Source organism: Monocercomonoides exilis, assembly GCF_001643675.1.
Source record: "Monocercomonoides exilis strain PA203 chromosome Unknown scaffold14-1859848, whole genome shotgun sequence".
Taxonomy (NCBI): Eukaryota; Preaxostyla; order Oxymonadida; family Polymastigidae; genus Monocercomonoides; species Monocercomonoides exilis.
Window position 1 is genome coordinate 1,723,948 of NW_027150559.1, and position 14,626 is coordinate 1,738,573.

General features: G+C 32.1%; 4 protein-coding genes across 4 annotated transcripts; 1 reads left to right on the forward strand and 3 right to left on the reverse strand.

Moving 5' to 3' along the window:
• Positions 1-405: 405 nt before the first annotated feature.
• On the reverse strand, positions 406-2,643 carry MONOS_16213 (uncharacterized protein). Its single transcript, XM_067869126.1, has 5 exons — positions 2,283-2,643; positions 2,146-2,228; positions 1,951-2,050; positions 1,765-1,874; positions 406-1,661 (listed from the first exon to the last, which is right to left on the reverse strand). The coding sequence occupies exons 1-5, from the start codon at positions 2,352-2,354 to the stop codon at positions 689-691; spliced, it is 1,338 nt and encodes a 445-aa protein (XP_067730550.1). The 5' UTR covers positions 2,355-2,643; the 3' UTR covers positions 406-688.
• A 19-nt stretch (positions 2,644-2,662) lies between these two features.
• On the forward strand, positions 2,663-6,973 carry MONOS_16214 (putative voltage-sensor containing phosphatase). Its single transcript, XM_067869127.1, has 9 exons — positions 2,663-2,766; positions 2,872-2,884; positions 3,041-3,157; positions 3,261-3,381; positions 3,589-3,756; positions 4,282-4,834; positions 5,286-5,740; positions 6,102-6,447; positions 6,502-6,973. Exons 1-8 carry the CDS (start codon positions 2,685-2,687, stop codon positions 6,249-6,251), a joined length of 1,659 nt encoding a protein of 552 aa, XP_067730551.1. The 5' UTR covers positions 2,663-2,684; the 3' UTR covers positions 6,252-6,447; positions 6,502-6,973.
• A 26-nt stretch (positions 6,974-6,999) lies between these two features.
• On the reverse strand, positions 7,000-10,916 carry MONOS_16287 (putative Auxin Efflux Carrier (AEC) Family Protein). Its single transcript, XM_067869202.1, has 4 exons — positions 10,726-10,916; positions 10,617-10,682; positions 10,097-10,465; positions 7,000-9,940 (listed from the first exon to the last, which is right to left on the reverse strand). Exons 1-4 carry the CDS (start codon positions 10,899-10,901, stop codon positions 7,954-7,956), a joined length of 2,598 nt encoding a protein of 865 aa, XP_067730552.1. The 5' UTR covers positions 10,902-10,916; the 3' UTR covers positions 7,000-7,953.
• A 47-nt stretch (positions 10,917-10,963) lies between these two features.
• MONOS_16288 (uncharacterized protein) lies at positions 10,964-13,248 on the reverse strand. Its single transcript, XM_067869203.1, has 2 exons — positions 12,437-13,248; positions 10,964-12,276 (listed from the first exon to the last, which is right to left on the reverse strand). Exons 1-2 carry the CDS (start codon positions 12,929-12,931, stop codon positions 11,425-11,427), a joined length of 1,347 nt encoding a protein of 448 aa, XP_067730553.1. The 5' UTR covers positions 12,932-13,248; the 3' UTR covers positions 10,964-11,424.
• Between the last annotated feature and the right edge of the window lie 1,378 nt (positions 13,249-14,626).

Here is a 14,626-nt window from a genome sequence, read left to right on the forward strand (position 1 = left end):
TGACAAAAGAGAAAAATACAAATATTTCTGATGCAATCAACAATAATATGTCTTAATTTATTTGAAAAGTTCTTTTTGTTGAATTTTCAAATAAAATAAAAAATTCGTATTTCAATCAAATTTTTGTTTCCACAAACGAAACTTCACTAAAATAGTAATAATTACACATCCAATATTTTATCTTCATGACAGTGAAATTTGGTAAGTGGGAACTGAAATTTGATCGAAATATGATATTTTTTCTTTATTTGAAAATTAAACAAAAAGAACTTTTCAAAAAAATTTAGACATATACCATGGTGCTTCATTTAGTCTTTTGAAGTTTTCGCTATCATTTGAATAACTTTGTTTTGATAAAATTTTTATATTTTAATTTTTAAATTTTTGTTTTTATTTTTGTTTTTATTTTTGTTTTTATTTTTTATTTTTTTGGGAAATAACAAATGGAAATGCTTTTGATAGAAAATATTAATCTGACTTGAATAAAAGAGGATGGAAAAATTTATTATCTTAGCAATTAACAGCGTTGAACATAAAACATCCTTTTAATCATAAATTAGAAAGGAATAACAGCAATCTTTCTCTTTTCAATTGATATGAATGCGATTTCTTCTCCTCTCTTCTCCTTTCCTTTCCTTTCTTCTCCCCTCTCTCTCTCTCCAATCTTTTTAACATCAAACATTTTCACTCAAAATGTGTAACATATTTTTCCTTCGACGCTGTTTGCCCATGTGTCTGTGTTAACATCGTCTGCACTTGTTTCAGAGGGTGTTGTTGACAAAATTCCCAGTTGCAGTTCTTCCTCTTCCTCAAATTCGCTTTCTGTTTCGCTTTTGATGTTGCTTCCTTCTGTTTCTCTCTCTTTTTGAGTCATGTCACTATGCTCTTTTTTTGAATTTATTCGGGTATTTTTGGAAGGTTTTCTGTGAAATTTGAGATTTTTCCTGTATTTTTTGAGTTGTTCTCCGGAAATTTCATAATTTTTGCTGATTTTTCTCCTCTTTTTCTCTAAAATATCTTTGATCTTCTTCGCTCTTTTGACCAATTTTTTCTTTTCTTTTCCTTTCTCTCTTTCATTTCCTTCTATTGCTTTTTTCTCTTCTTCATCTTCAACTCTTTCACCCATTTCATTTTTGTCTTCACTTTCCTTTTTCTCTTCTTTTTCAATCTCTTTTGGAATTACCTGCTTTTTGTGCTTTTTGACTATTATTCGAATTCTGATTTTTTTGTGTTTTTTGCTCTGTTCTGATGTTGTTTCGATCATCTCTGCACTTTCGGTTCTGTCTTCGCTTTCTTCCATTCTTTTGTCGCTTTTCCCCTTCTCTTTGATATTTGAATCTCTTTTCTCTTCATTTTCTTTTCTCATTTCCTCCTCCTCCTCCTTTCCTTTCATTCTAACTTTTGTATTGATTTCTTTTTCTTCTTTGTCTTCTTTGTCTTCTTTTTCTTTTACTCTTTCTCCTTTTTTCCTTGCTTTTTCTCCCTTTCTCTTTCTATCCTTATCAAAAGCCTCCGACGCTGTTGTTTTAACTGAAGTCATTTCTGATCTTCTTAATGAAATTGTGTGAATATTGTCTTCTTTTGACATTTCCATCCTTTCTTCTTCTTCTCTGATCTGTTCTTCCACAAACTCTTTCAAACTTTCCTCAACAGCTGTACCGCTGGAAAAGAAGAAAATTATATATTTTTAGAATAAAAATACATTAAAAAATTTATTTTTTTAAAATTTAGTTTTATTGAAATTACAAAATATGTTTTACAAACCACAGCTCAAACCAATTTTCAATTAGATCATATTGTTGAGAGCACGCAAAATGCACCCATCGTCTCTTTGGTGGAATGAAAATAATTTCATCATTGTTGCAAGCCCAATTCTGTGAATATGAGCAAATGTTGATTTTCATTGTTATTAAAAAAAATTGAAAAAATAAAGAACAATCAATTTCTCACCTTTTTGCATGGGCAATCAATAAATTTTGCGGAACAAAATTCACAATAATACGGCTCGGAAGAAGAAATATTTAGTGCTTTCAAGCAAGCCACATGCCTGCTGAATATCTCGAAATATTTTATTTAATGCATGCATTGTCAGTTTTTGCATATTTCAAGAAATATAAACAATTTTATAAAAATAGTAGAGAAAACCAACAATAGCACCGATTGCACTGAACGCTTCCACCTTTCCAATCATCATCCTTTCCACAAAAACATTTAAAAACATGTTGATACTAATCGAAATAAAGTTCAAATAAACCACACAAAAAACAGCAGAAGTTGCATGCCTTTGAATAAATCTTCGGTGGCTCATCAATTAACGGAGAAAAGCGAACAACAAGCGGAGAACTTAATTCCATCTAAACTGTAAAGCATCTGAACAATTTGATATGGAAAATTGAGATCATTTTAACGCTTCTCAAAGGCCCGTAATTACGGTTTAAAAAAGTATTCCCTTCGAATAAATGTTTTGAATGTAGCATTAATGTACAAAACACGTAATTTGAATCGTTGTCTCAACAAGCTAAATTGAAAATTTCTGATAAAGGAAATTGCTTATAACCATATATTCATAATAGTTTAAAATTATTGCTTTTTACAAATGAAAATAACTACTTCGATATCGAAATTTTGTCATTTTTTATTTTTTCATATTCCCATATTTAGTTTGTTAATTGTGAGAAAACTTCATGAACTTTTTCAGAAGATTGGTGTCTCTTGAGAAACGTCGCCATAAGGACACTCAACTTAATCTTGAACTGGATCTTGCTTGTATGATTCAATTATCATTTTAACGTTAGGAAAATGATGAACCTTTTCGTTCATGATTTTCATTTTCACTTCGAATTGCAAATGTTTTATCCATTAAATATGAAGATATAACTCCAAGGTATGCATAAAATATTGAAATGCATTTTTTCTTTTTGTTGTTATCTCTTGTGAAATTTTCTCAAACTTTTTAATGTTTTTGCTATTTTATTTATCGATTTCAACACATTCGTTTTTATTATTTCTATGAATCTATTTACGATATTTCAAATAACAGAATTGTTGCGATGGGATATCCTTCTTCAGGAGTGGAAGTTATTTATCGAAATCCAATGGATTTAGTCAAGAAGTTCTTGAACTTTCATCACAAAGATCATTACAGATTGTACAATTTGTTTGTCATACATGTAATTTAAAAATTTGATAGTTTTAACTAATTGTTTTGATTTGATCCTCATTTCTAAAAAAATGAACTTATTTTTTTGAAAAATATCTAGATGTTGTGAATCGAACAGACAATATGATCATTCGAATTTCGAAGGAAGAGTTGGGTGCTACCCATTTGCGGATCACAACTGCCCACGATTTGAGATGATGGAGGCATTTTGCCACGATGCAGTTTGGATTATGCAATATGAATGATAAAATGCAATTGTGTTAATTTTTAAATGAACATTTTTCAATTTATAATCCAATGTGTTTCATTGAATGATAATCAAAATTGAATCCAACAAATCAAAATTTTCTTTACTAACTTGCAATTTATTTCTCTCTCACTTTTTTTCTCTTTCTTTCTATTTTTTATATTCCCTTTCATTCTTTGAGGATGCGTGGATGAATGCTGACCCGGAGAATGTGTGTATCATCCACTGCAAAGCCGGAAAAGGGCGGACGGGGCTGATGATATGCTGCCTGCTTCTGTATCAGCGCCAGTGGGACTCGGCAGAAGGGGCGATGCGATACTACGGGCACGCTAGGACGAAGAATAGCAAGGTGTGGGTGATGTGAATGAGAGGATGAGTAGATATTTTGTGTGTTTGTTTGTTTGTTTGTTTGTTTGTTTGTGTTTGTGTGTGTGTGTGTGTGTGTGTGTGTGTGTGTGTGTGTGTGTGTGTATGTATGTATGTGTGTGTGTGTGTGTGTGTGTAAGATGAGAAAATAGATGGAGGAAAATAGTTTTTATTTGAAAAGAGGGGGAAAAAAGGGACGGAAAAAAAAAATGGAAATGGAAATGGAAATAACTTGAATAACTTGAATTATTTTGAATTTTAACTTTTTGTAATTTTTATTCCAAAAATCAATTGATTTTGTTTCTCAATTTATGCATTTATTTCCCTACGAATTTATTTATTGATTTGTATGCATCTTAACATATATGTCTTTCTTTCTTTCTCTTTCTCTCTCTTTCTCTTCTCTTTCTCTTCTCTTTCTCTTCTCTTTATTCTTATATTTCTTCTTCTCATTTCTCTCAATTTCTTTATCTTTATCTTTATCTCTCTCTCTCCCTCCCTCCCTCAGGGTCTCACCATCCCCTCCCAGATCCGCTATGTGGAGTATTTCACACGCTATCTCCACCGTCCTCTTTCTCTCCCTCTCCTCCGCCCAGAAATGTGGAATGCCATTTTGAAACCAGCTCCTGTAGAGGAGAAAATGACACTGGATCGAGTGGATTCGAAGAAGGGGCTGATTATTAATGTGGAGAAGGAGAAGGAGAAGGAGAAGAAAGAGGGGAAAGAGAAGGAGAAGGAAGGGAAAGAGGGGAAAGAAGGGAAGAAAGAAGAGAAGGAGAAGGAGAAGGAGAAGGGAAAAGAAAAAGAGGAAAAAGAGGAGAAAGAGAAAGAAAAGAAAGAAAATGAAAATAATGAAGTAAATTCATCACAAACTTCATCATCATCATCGTCTTCTTCTTCCTCTTCCTCTTCCTCTTCTTCTTCCATAGTTCAATGCAAACCCAAAATTCCCTCTAAATTTCCAGTCACTTTTCCTTCGACTCTTCTCGTTTCTCGTCGCCTTCTTTTGCTTTCAGTCAGAATTGCTCCTCTTCCTTACTTGAAGAAGAACAAGAAATTCGGTTTGGAAGTAGAAGAAGAAGAAGATGTTTTATTTCTTTCTTTTTCTTTTCTTTTCTTTCTTTCTTTTCTTTTCTTTTTTTTTTTCTTTTGTTTTTCAAATTTTTTAACTGTTCTTCTTCCACTTTTCCTTCTTCATCTTCTTCTTATTTGAATTCTTATTTTTTCTTCCCTTTTCTGCTTCTATTATTGTATTTTATATCTTTCCTTCGAAACAATTTATTTATTTATTTATTTACAATATAATTCTTCTCTCTCTCTCTTTCTCTTTCTTTCTTTCTTTCTTTCTTTCTTTCTTTCTCTCTCTCTCTCTCTCTCTCTCTTTCTTTCTTTCTTTCTTTCTTTCTTTCTTTCTTTCTTTCTCTATCTCTATCTCTATCTCTATCTCTCTCTCTCTCTTTTTTTTTTTTTCTTTTTATTTCCATATATCTTTAAATTTTCTCCAAAACAAAGTCCCCACCTTCACGATTCTCCAAGACGACTCGGTAGTCTTTGACTATGCGTCTGAGATGGCAGGGATCAAAAGGAGTGAATATGCAGAGAAGATGACAGAAGAGAACAGAAGAGGAGTTTGTGTGATAGATGCCTCAGGAAGGGACGAGCATGATAATTATGAGGTGGAGGAGAAGAAGGAAGAAAGAGAAAGAGAAGGAAGAGAAGGAAGAGAAGGAAGAGAAGGAGAAAGAAACGAGAAGGAGAAAGACGACAAAAATGGCAAAAATGGCAAAAATGGCAAAAATGACAAAAACAAGAAGAAAGCGAAGAAAACATCAGGAGAAATTGAGATGAAGGAGAAGAAAGGGAATTTGAAGGAATATGACCCAGAAGAAGTGACATGCTGTGATTTGTGCGGATTCAGTGTGGAATTAAATGGAGATCTGAAATTTGTGTTCAGAAATAAGACGAAGGTGTGTTTGTATTTGTGTGTGTGTGTGAAAAGAGAAAAGAGAGAAAGAAAAGGAGAAGAGGGAGAGAAGAAGAAAGAGAAAGAGAAAGAGAGAGAAAGAGAAAGAGAAAGAGAAAGAGAAAGAGAGAAAGAGAAAGAGAAAGAGAGAAAGAGAGAAAGAGAGAAAGAGAGAAAGAGAGAAAGAGAGAAAGAGAGAAAGAGAGAAAGAGAGAAGGAGAAGAGAGAGAAGGAGAAAGAGATAATGGATATGAATAAATGAATGAGATTTTTTATAACAACATTATATTTTTCTGTTCTTTATCTCTCTCTTTTTTTTCCTCTCTATTTCTTTCTTTCTTTCTTTCCTTTCCCCTTCTCTTCAGCCCATCTTCCAGTTCTGGCTGAACACCGCATTTATTGATTATTCTCCTCTTCGCCTGACAAAAAGGGAAATAGACAAAGTTGTGAAGGACAAAAAGAACAAGAAATATCCAGCTGATTTCCATGTGGATCTTGTATGGAAGAGGGTTTAATAGAAGAAGGAAGAAAAAGAGAAGGAAGAGAGAGAGAAGGAGAAGAAAGAAGAAAGAAGAAAGTTGAAAAAAGGAAGAAAGAAGAAGGAAAAAAGAGAGAAGGAAGAAGGAAGAAGAGAGAAAGGGAAGGAGAAAAGGAGAGAGAAGGAGAAGAGTAAAGGAAAAGGATAAAATAAAGTTGGCTTTTATATGAAAGGTTTGCTTTTTGATATTTAACTTTTTATGTAATTTAATTCTGTTTTGTTTTCAGCCATTTTTTGTTATTTTTATTGTTTTATTTTTTTATCTTGTGGTTTGGGATATTTGTTTTTCAAAAAGGAATTATTTTCCATTAAAATAAATAAATGGGAGAATAGAAAAAAGCATGAAGACGGGAAAAGATAAAATGGTTGAAAGCCCATAAATCAAAATAACATGTTTTTGATTTATTTTTGTTGAAGTTGCATCATTTAAAATATTAAAATGTCTTTTAACACATCACAGCTCTTTCACTATCTTTTCTGTATTTCTTTGTTTAGGTTTATTTTGTTCAAAAAATTAAATTTCTTTTCTTTTCTTTTATTATCCTTTTTTATTTATTTATTTATTTATTTGTTTGCTTATAGATTTCTTCTTCTGTTTAATGTTTTGTTGAATTTTCCATGCATTCTGCTTTTAACGAACAAGTCATTCAAAGCAAATTGCAAACTAATAAAAAAGACAAAGACAAACAAATAAACAAACGAAGAAAGGAAAGAAGAAAGAAAGGCAAAACAATTGTTAAGTTTTATTGAATTTAATTAAATTAAATTCAAAAAATGAAAAAAAAAATATTATCAAATATGGAGAGGGAATATTAAGCATACACAAACAGAAAAATAAAATAGACTCTTCAAAAAACATCAAAAAAAAAAAAATAAATAAATAAAATAAAAATTAAATAGAAGAAAATAAAAATAAGCTGAATGGACGAAGAAAATGAAGAGAAAGTCTATCAAACTAATAAATGCTTCTTTGACTGAGTCAAAAAAAAATAATAACATAAGAAAGGTGCTTGAAGCAAACTTGCAAAAAAGATGTGATCTTCATAAATTTTCAAAACCTTTAATAAAAAAAAATTAAAAAATATGAAGAATAACTGAAAAAAAATTATGGTATTTCTTTAAATAACATTCATGAATAACTTACATCTAACATTTATAAGTCATAATGAATATCTTAATTTTCTTAAAAAAATAACAAAATTAAAAAAAAAAATATATTTGTCAATAATAAATAATAAATTAAATTAAACACATTCTATTTATTTGATTTTTTTTCTGTTGATTCAAAATTAAAAAAAAAAAATAAATGGAAAATACAATAATTTTCAGACACCAAACGCCAAACGCCAAATACAACCCCAAATACAATTCCAATTCCAATTCCAAGCCCTAACTTAAAAATATTAAAAAAAGTCAAAGAAAAAGAATAAATTCAAAGTCAAAGAAAAAGAATAAATTCGAGTTTATGTTTAAATCAAACTTAAACTCAGTCCCAAAATAAGCAGAGTGGTTGATAAGATATTCCCCTTTCTCCTTTCTCCATTCTCCATTCTCCATTCCTCATTCCTTCTATTCCCTTCCCTCTCTCTTTCTAATTCCTCTCCTTTCCTTCTCTTTCTTTCTCTCTCTCTTCTTTTCATTCTTCTCTTCTTCTTCCTCTCTCTTCCTCCTCTCCTTTTCTAATTCAACGGCCACATCGCCTCTGCCACCACCACCCACAGCATAAACACCGGCAGAGTAAGAATAAACGAGCCAATCAGCTGCGACGTCGCTGTTTCTCCTTCATACACCCCATACTCCTTCGAAATAGAAAACGGGACATTTGCCACTGGAAGACAGCTGATTAACAACAAAGCGTGTTTCTGCCAGTTTTCCAGGTGGAAGGCGATTGCGAGGGGAAGCATAAACACAGGGGCGATGAGGAAGCGGAGCACAATTTGCGAAATAAGCATTGGGATCGAAAGTTTTACCGGTGCAGGAGAAACTGGCGGAGGGGACGGAGAGGGGATTTTGTTCGGCGGCGCCGACGACGCCGGAATAAAACACTGCTCCAAATGTTGGTCGCCGGAATTATTTGAGTCCGAAGGCGAATCCGGAGAATTAGATGAGTTGGAAGAATGGGAGGAATTAGAAGAATTGGAAGAAAGGGAAGGAGAATACTCGGCTCGTGAGAATTCTGCAGAAGGGTGCATAATTTGCAGTGTTTGGTTGGAGGAATCGGATGATTCGGATGATTCGGAGGAACCGGAGAAATTCGGAGATTCGGAGAAACTGTTATGAGAGACCAAAGGCTGGGTGGAAGAGGAAGGAGAGCTGAAATCGCTGGATTTGGGAGAGATGGGTGCTGTTGAGTCTTGTTTAGGGGTGTTACTCTCAGAGGAAAGAGAAGGAGAGGAAGAGGAAGAGGAAGAGGAAGAAAAGGAAGAGGAAGAAGAGGAAGAGGAGGAGGAAGAGGATGATGAAGTGATATCCAGAGTTTGCATTGCACACAAATCTTGCGATTTTCCTGCTTCTTCTGCTTTATTTTCTTTATTTTCCTCTTCTTTCTCTTCTTTTCTCTCTTCTTTTTCTTTGCTTTTCACAAAAGAATCGTCATTCTGTCTGGGTAGCAGTGCAACTGAATGTGCCCGTCCTTCTTCGTCGAGATATGTCATCGGCGGCGAAAGCACTCCTTTTGCCCTCATTTCTGGTGAGTTGTCGCTTATACTGCTGTTGTTATTAGTGTTATTCTCTTTATTGTTATTATCATTGTTATTTTTATTGTTGTCATCATCATTTTTAATACTTCTATTGTTATTGCTTTTATTATTATCTTCACTTGATTTATTTGATTCACTTTCTCTTCTATTCTGTTCATTTGGGTCATTTTCATTTTTCCCTTCTTTTGCCTCGTCTGCTTTTGAAAACCGGCCAAATTGAAGTGCTTCGCTTTCGGCAGCTGACTGCACAAACACATTGGGCATATCTTCAGTCTTCACTGAGACATCAATGGAATCAGAGGAAGAGGAAGAGGATGAAGAAGATGAAGATGAATCTGAAGAATCAGAAGAGGAAGAAGAATTTGAAGAAGAGGAAGAAGAAGAAAATTCAGTCACAACAATTCGACTTCTCGAAGTCTTCTGTTTTTCTCCGGCTGTTTTTTCTTCTCTTTCCATTTTATCTTCATTTTGCTCTTCATTATTTGTTGAATATTCCCCCTTTGCCCGCTCCATTTCCTGACTCCCACTATTATTTTTATCATCATTATTATTCCTGCTATCTTTTTCTGCTTCATTTTCAATGCCTGCAGACTCAGAAGCAGGAAACACTAATAATTCATTCTCAGGTGTGTCTGGCAAATCAGTTTGATCGCTCGAAGAACTGCTTTCATTCCTGCTGTTTTTGCCTTTGCCTTTTTCATTGTCTTTATCTTTGTTGTTATCTTTACTATTATCATTACTATTTTCACTGCTGCTTTCTCCTTTTCCTCCCTTTCCTTCTCCTTCTCCTTCTCCTCCTCCTCCTCCTTCTTCTTCTTCTTGCTTGTTATCTGAACATTGCCCCATCTCCACAAGTTTAGATTGATTCACTGTGTCTTTTTTGTTGTGCTTCTTTTTGCGGAACAATGCTCGCTTAATTCTTCTCTTGTGCTTAGCGAAGTCGATGGCCAGAGGAGGATAATGGGCGCTTCATCCGATGATGATAATGATGAGGATAATGGCAATAATTAATTTGAATCATCATTATTTCACAAATCAATCGAAAAAAAAGACATAATTTTTAAATATATTCGAGATGAAAAAAAGCATCAAAACAATAAATAAATAAATAATAAGTGCATACGCAAATACCCCAAGAGTGTACATGCACACGCAAAGAACCGAATTTGCTCCAGATGAAACAACCTTCATCAGCCAAGAAGGAATAACACCAGTTGTTTGAAGAACGCTGTAGTTGAGAATAATTCCCAATACGCTGCCCCAAACAATAGGATTTTTGATAACACGTAAAGCAATTTTAAGTATCATTTTAACAGTCTTTCCGCAAGTCATGCTAGAGCCATCATTATTTTCATTAATATGTTTTAACTTTTCCTTTCTATATTCCAGAAGGAAAACAGCCCAGAGAAATCCAATAACTGAATCCGGAAGAGATGCAAGCCCACAAAGAAGAGACATTGCATAAGTGGGATAGTATGATACAAGATAAAAACTTTACAAAAAAATTTAAAATATAAAGAATGTTAAACATATCATACTTGCCATATGTGATACAATTTCCAAATATTGAATGTAAATAGAGTGATACGTACTCCGAGGTTGAATACCTCTTGGAAAAAATAAATGGAATGGCCAAAACAAACGCCATTATAATTTTATGAAGCATAATCGGGATTAGGAACATAAGATCTTCGGGAGTAAGCGGATAACTTAAAAAAAGAATAAGTTATTACAAAAATTAACAGAGCATACGTTAAAAATGAAATTAAAATGGCACATGGAATAAGTAAATATAATGCTAAAGTGTTCAGAATAGCTGTGCCATTTGTTCCGATAATTCTCAAAACTCCGCAAAGCCAACCAATAAGAAACAAAATCAATGAAGGAATTAATACATTCACCAATGCTTCAACGATTGCATGAGCCATTCAATATTTAAGAAAATAATATAGGGTATCCTGATATATAATACCATTTTTTGAACGGGTTATTTTCCACAGAAATAAATATTGATCATGCGACCAAGATTAAAATATAACTGTCATCAATTTGAACTTGATGCGGTGAAAAAAATGCTTGAAATGAGCACCAATCAAACCAAATTTGTTGTGAATAAAAGAAAAATAAAAGAATTTTTCATAAAAATTTTCACTTCTTGTTCTTTCAATTTTCATTCGTACAACAGAACATTAAATGAAAAAGTCGATCTGATATAAAATATTTTAATTGAAAGTTGTAAGAAAACGAATGTTGATTCAATAACAAAACTTGTAAAAATCTTAATTTGCAAAATAAATATTTGCTTTTTTAAAAAATAAACGTCTCAAGGAGTTGAATGAAAGCAAGAAAAAATAAATAAATTGCTTTCTCATCCAAATCATCCTTCTCACATACCATTGAAATTATAAAAAAATTGTCCATTTGTAATTCAAACAGATAGGATTTTATTGTTCATTTATATGCGAAGCAATTAACAAATCTATTGTTTGGCTTCACATTTAAAGTATTATTCTTAACCAATGGACAACAGCTAACAACACAATCTTCGTGTCCATCTGCTTCCAATCTGTCAAAAATCTCTCTTTTCCTCTTCTTTCGCTTCTCCTCTTCGCTTTTTTCGCGGCATTTTCGGTTCAGTCTAATCCAAACGCTCTGCAAAAAACAGAAGCAACTCGAAATCACATTGAAATTCATCGTTGGCTGAATAATCTCCTCAGAAATCGCATCAAATGCACATCTTTCTTCTCCTCTTTCTCTTTTTCCTCTTTTTCCTCTTTTTCCTACTTCTCTTTCTTCTTCTTCTCTTTCTCTTTCTCCTTCGCAGCTGTTTCTTCTCAAAAATGCGTCGATATTCACATTTCTCACCACAACCATCCTTTCCAACAGATAAAAGCATTCCTCCCAAATTTCTGTGTGATTCTCCTTTGCTTCCTTGCCCATCCTGATGACACATCTTATAATCCCCTCAAACTCCTTCTCAAACTCCTTGAAATACCACAAATACACTCCAAACACATTCAGCCACCTCAAAATCGTGTTGAAGTTTTTCGCTTCTTTTCCTCTTCTATCTTCTTCTTTTCCCTTCCAATCGACACACTTTCCCAGCTCTTCCAGTTCTCCAGCCATTTCCCTCAGAAAATGAAGCTCTTTTGCTGTTTCTATCACAAAGCCCTTGTTGCTCATTATCCTTCGAAACACAAATTTCCAGGCAGACTGATAGGCCAGGCGCGTAAGGTTGCCATGCTGCTGGTGGCGCTTAATGATGTCTGTTATCTTTTCTGAATACAACTCTGTTTCTATTTCCTGCTCATATCCCATTCATATAGGCATTTATGTGCATATGCAAATAGCGTACACACGCATAATAGGGAGAGAGAGAGAAAGAATTTTTTAAAATAAAATAAAATAAAATAAAAAAGTTAAAAATAAATGAATGTTAACAAAGAAGCTAAAATAGTCAAACACTCCAAGCATATATATTACTTAAAGCCACTAATGACATTTCCACTTCTTTCTGTGTCATCTCATCTGCATCTATCTTTGAAGAAATTGCCAGCAACTTGGAAACATAAAATGTGATCAAGTCATCTGGTATCTTGTAATTTTCTTCGAAAAGTGTAAGATTGCATTCGCACAGTCTGACAAGAAGCATTTCGTTCTTTTTTTCTTTTCTAACTTCCTCTTCAAGCATCTTCTCCACTCTATCATGCAAAAATGAATATTCAATGTTGGTCGTGTGTGAGCCTTCAAGAATTTTGTTGAATTCTACGCGCGTAATAAGAAAAACTGAATTTTCTAATGAAATTTTATTTTCTTTCATTTTGTCGATTTTGCGAAATAGATTGATTATAGAAATATGCATCAATTCTTTCCTTTTCATGTGATCCGTAATAGCTAATAGAATAGAAATTATCTGCTGCTGTTCAGTGACTGAAGAACATTTTTGATCAAAAAACATTTCTTTGTTTTGTCATAAATGTATCGATTTCAAAATTTTTATCATTCGCATACCGAAAAACTTTTCTGGTAAAAATGATGGTTGAAAATCTGTATTTACATTGCATCTTTCAAAAAAATGTTTTTTAATTAAACAATAAATGCATTCTTATTAATTACAAAATCCGAAGGTTATACGTCATTTGTTGATACAAAAATATATAAGACCTGAACAATCAGCATTATCATTAAAATTATTGAGATTTTTTCCAATATTTATTACTTTTTTCTTATCAAATAAATCCATTTATGGTTAAAATTATTTCGAAAAATCCATAGGATAAAACAAAGTTATTTGCATATTAAAAAAAAAAAAGATTTGACGATTTGATTCAAACAAATAATGTTATTAGAAAATATAAAAAAATTTTGTTTTTTTTTTTGAGAATTCTAATGGTAATACAGATATTGCATAAAATACCGGACATCGCACAAAATACCGGACAAAATCGATTTCTCAATAACTGCAAGAGGAATAATTCTGACAATTTTCCTCAAAATATATCTCATCAATACAAACTCATGTGATATACAAGACTTTCAAAATAGCCTTTTTTGTGCTCAGAAAAAAATTATCAAAATCTCGAAGAAACTCAAATTTCTATTTCTCCGATATTTCAATCATTCATTTTTTCTGAGCTCAAACGAAGCTGTCCTGAAAGTTTTGGATATCAAATGAGTTTGTATCAATGAGATATATTTTGAGGAAATTTGTCAGAATTTTTCTTCTTGCGGTTATTGAGATATCGATCTTGTCCGGTATTATTTTCATAATCTGTAATGGATAATATTTGCCATTGATTGTTGCATTTTATTCGAAAATTTCAACATGTGATTTATATAAAAATAAAACATTTTTTATTTTTGAACAAAAATTATATCCAGATAAAAAATCACCCTATTCTGAAAATGAATAAAATTTGATTTTAAAATATAATAATTTCTCGTTTTTCAATAAAAATTCTTGAATTTGATGATATTCGAAAAACAATGATTTTGTTTATTTCATATGTTTTATTGATGATTAAAACAGGAAAATAATTAACATTTATAAGAAAGATTATAAAAAAAGCATAATTATTTGAAATCAAAAAACTACAAATTGGTTCTTTTTTTTAATTGTTATTTGTTAACCATTCAACAAAGACTTTTCCAATTGTTGTCTGAATTTCATTAACTTATCACAAACACTTGATTTTGAATTGTTTATTATGTATCATTCATTTGAATGATAAACTTTGAGCCAATTTCAAAAGACATATTTATAACTAACTCCCAAAAGAGATTTTTTAAAAAAATTTTTATCAATCGTTTTATTAAAGAAATGTTTATGATGAACAGAATCAAAAAAAATTTTGTTTTCAAAAAAAAAAATAAAGCAAAATAGAAAAAATAATAAAAATAAAAATAAAATAAAAATTTACAAATGTAGTTAGTGTTAATGATGGTGGACACTTTCAATAACTGTGGGCAGTGGTATTATCTCAACAATCGTTGACAGTTGCATTTCGATAATAAACTCAACTATTCCCTCAATGAATAAGAACATATATGATTAGTTTTAATCACCCAACCAACACAATTAAATTAAACAGATATTATTTTTTCTTTTCGGAGAAACTCGGAGGATCTAATTTCTCCTTGTTTCAACGAAAAT

Coding starts and splice junctions, on each gene's coding strand:
- MONOS_16214 (XM_067869127.1), top strand. CDS start 2,685: ATGAACTTTTTCAGAAGATTGGTGTCTCTTGAGAAACGTCGCCATAAG. Junction 3,158..3,260: donor CATTACAGATTGTACAATTT/GTTTGTCATACA, acceptor AAAAATATCTAG/ATGTTGTGAATCGAACAGAC. Junction 3,382..3,588: donor AGGCATTTTGCCACGATGCA/GTTTGGATTATG, acceptor TCATTCTTTGAG/GATGCGTGGATGAATGCTGA.
- MONOS_16288 (XM_067869203.1), bottom strand. CDS start 12,931: ATGTTTTTTGATCAAAAATGTTCTTCAGTCACTGAACAGCAGCAGATA. Junction 12,277..12,436: donor GTAATATATATGCTTGGAGT/GTTTGACTATTT, acceptor GGATATGAGCAG/GAAATAGAAACAGAGTTGTA.
- MONOS_16287 (XM_067869202.1), bottom strand. CDS start 10,901: ATGGCTCATGCAATCGTTGAAGCATTGGTGAATGTATTAATTCCTTCA. Junction 10,466..10,616: donor CTTCATAAAATTATAATGGC/GTTTGTTTTGGC, acceptor TTTTTTGTAAAG/TTTTTATCTTGTATCATACT. Junction 9,941..10,096: donor TACACTCTTGGGGTATTTGC/GTATGCACTTAT, acceptor CATCGGATGAAG/CGCCCATTATCCTCCTCTGG.
- MONOS_16213 (XM_067869126.1), bottom strand. CDS start 2,354: ATGGAATTAAGTTCTCCGCTTGTTGTTCGCTTTTCTCCGTTAATTGAT. Junction 2,229..2,282: donor CACCGAAGATTTATTCAAAG/GCATGCAACTTC, acceptor TATTTCGATTAG/TATCAACATGTTTTTAAATG. Junction 1,662..1,764: donor GAAAATTGGTTTGAGCTGTG/GTTTGTAAAACA, acceptor CTTCTTTTCCAG/CGGTACAGCTGTTGAGGAAA.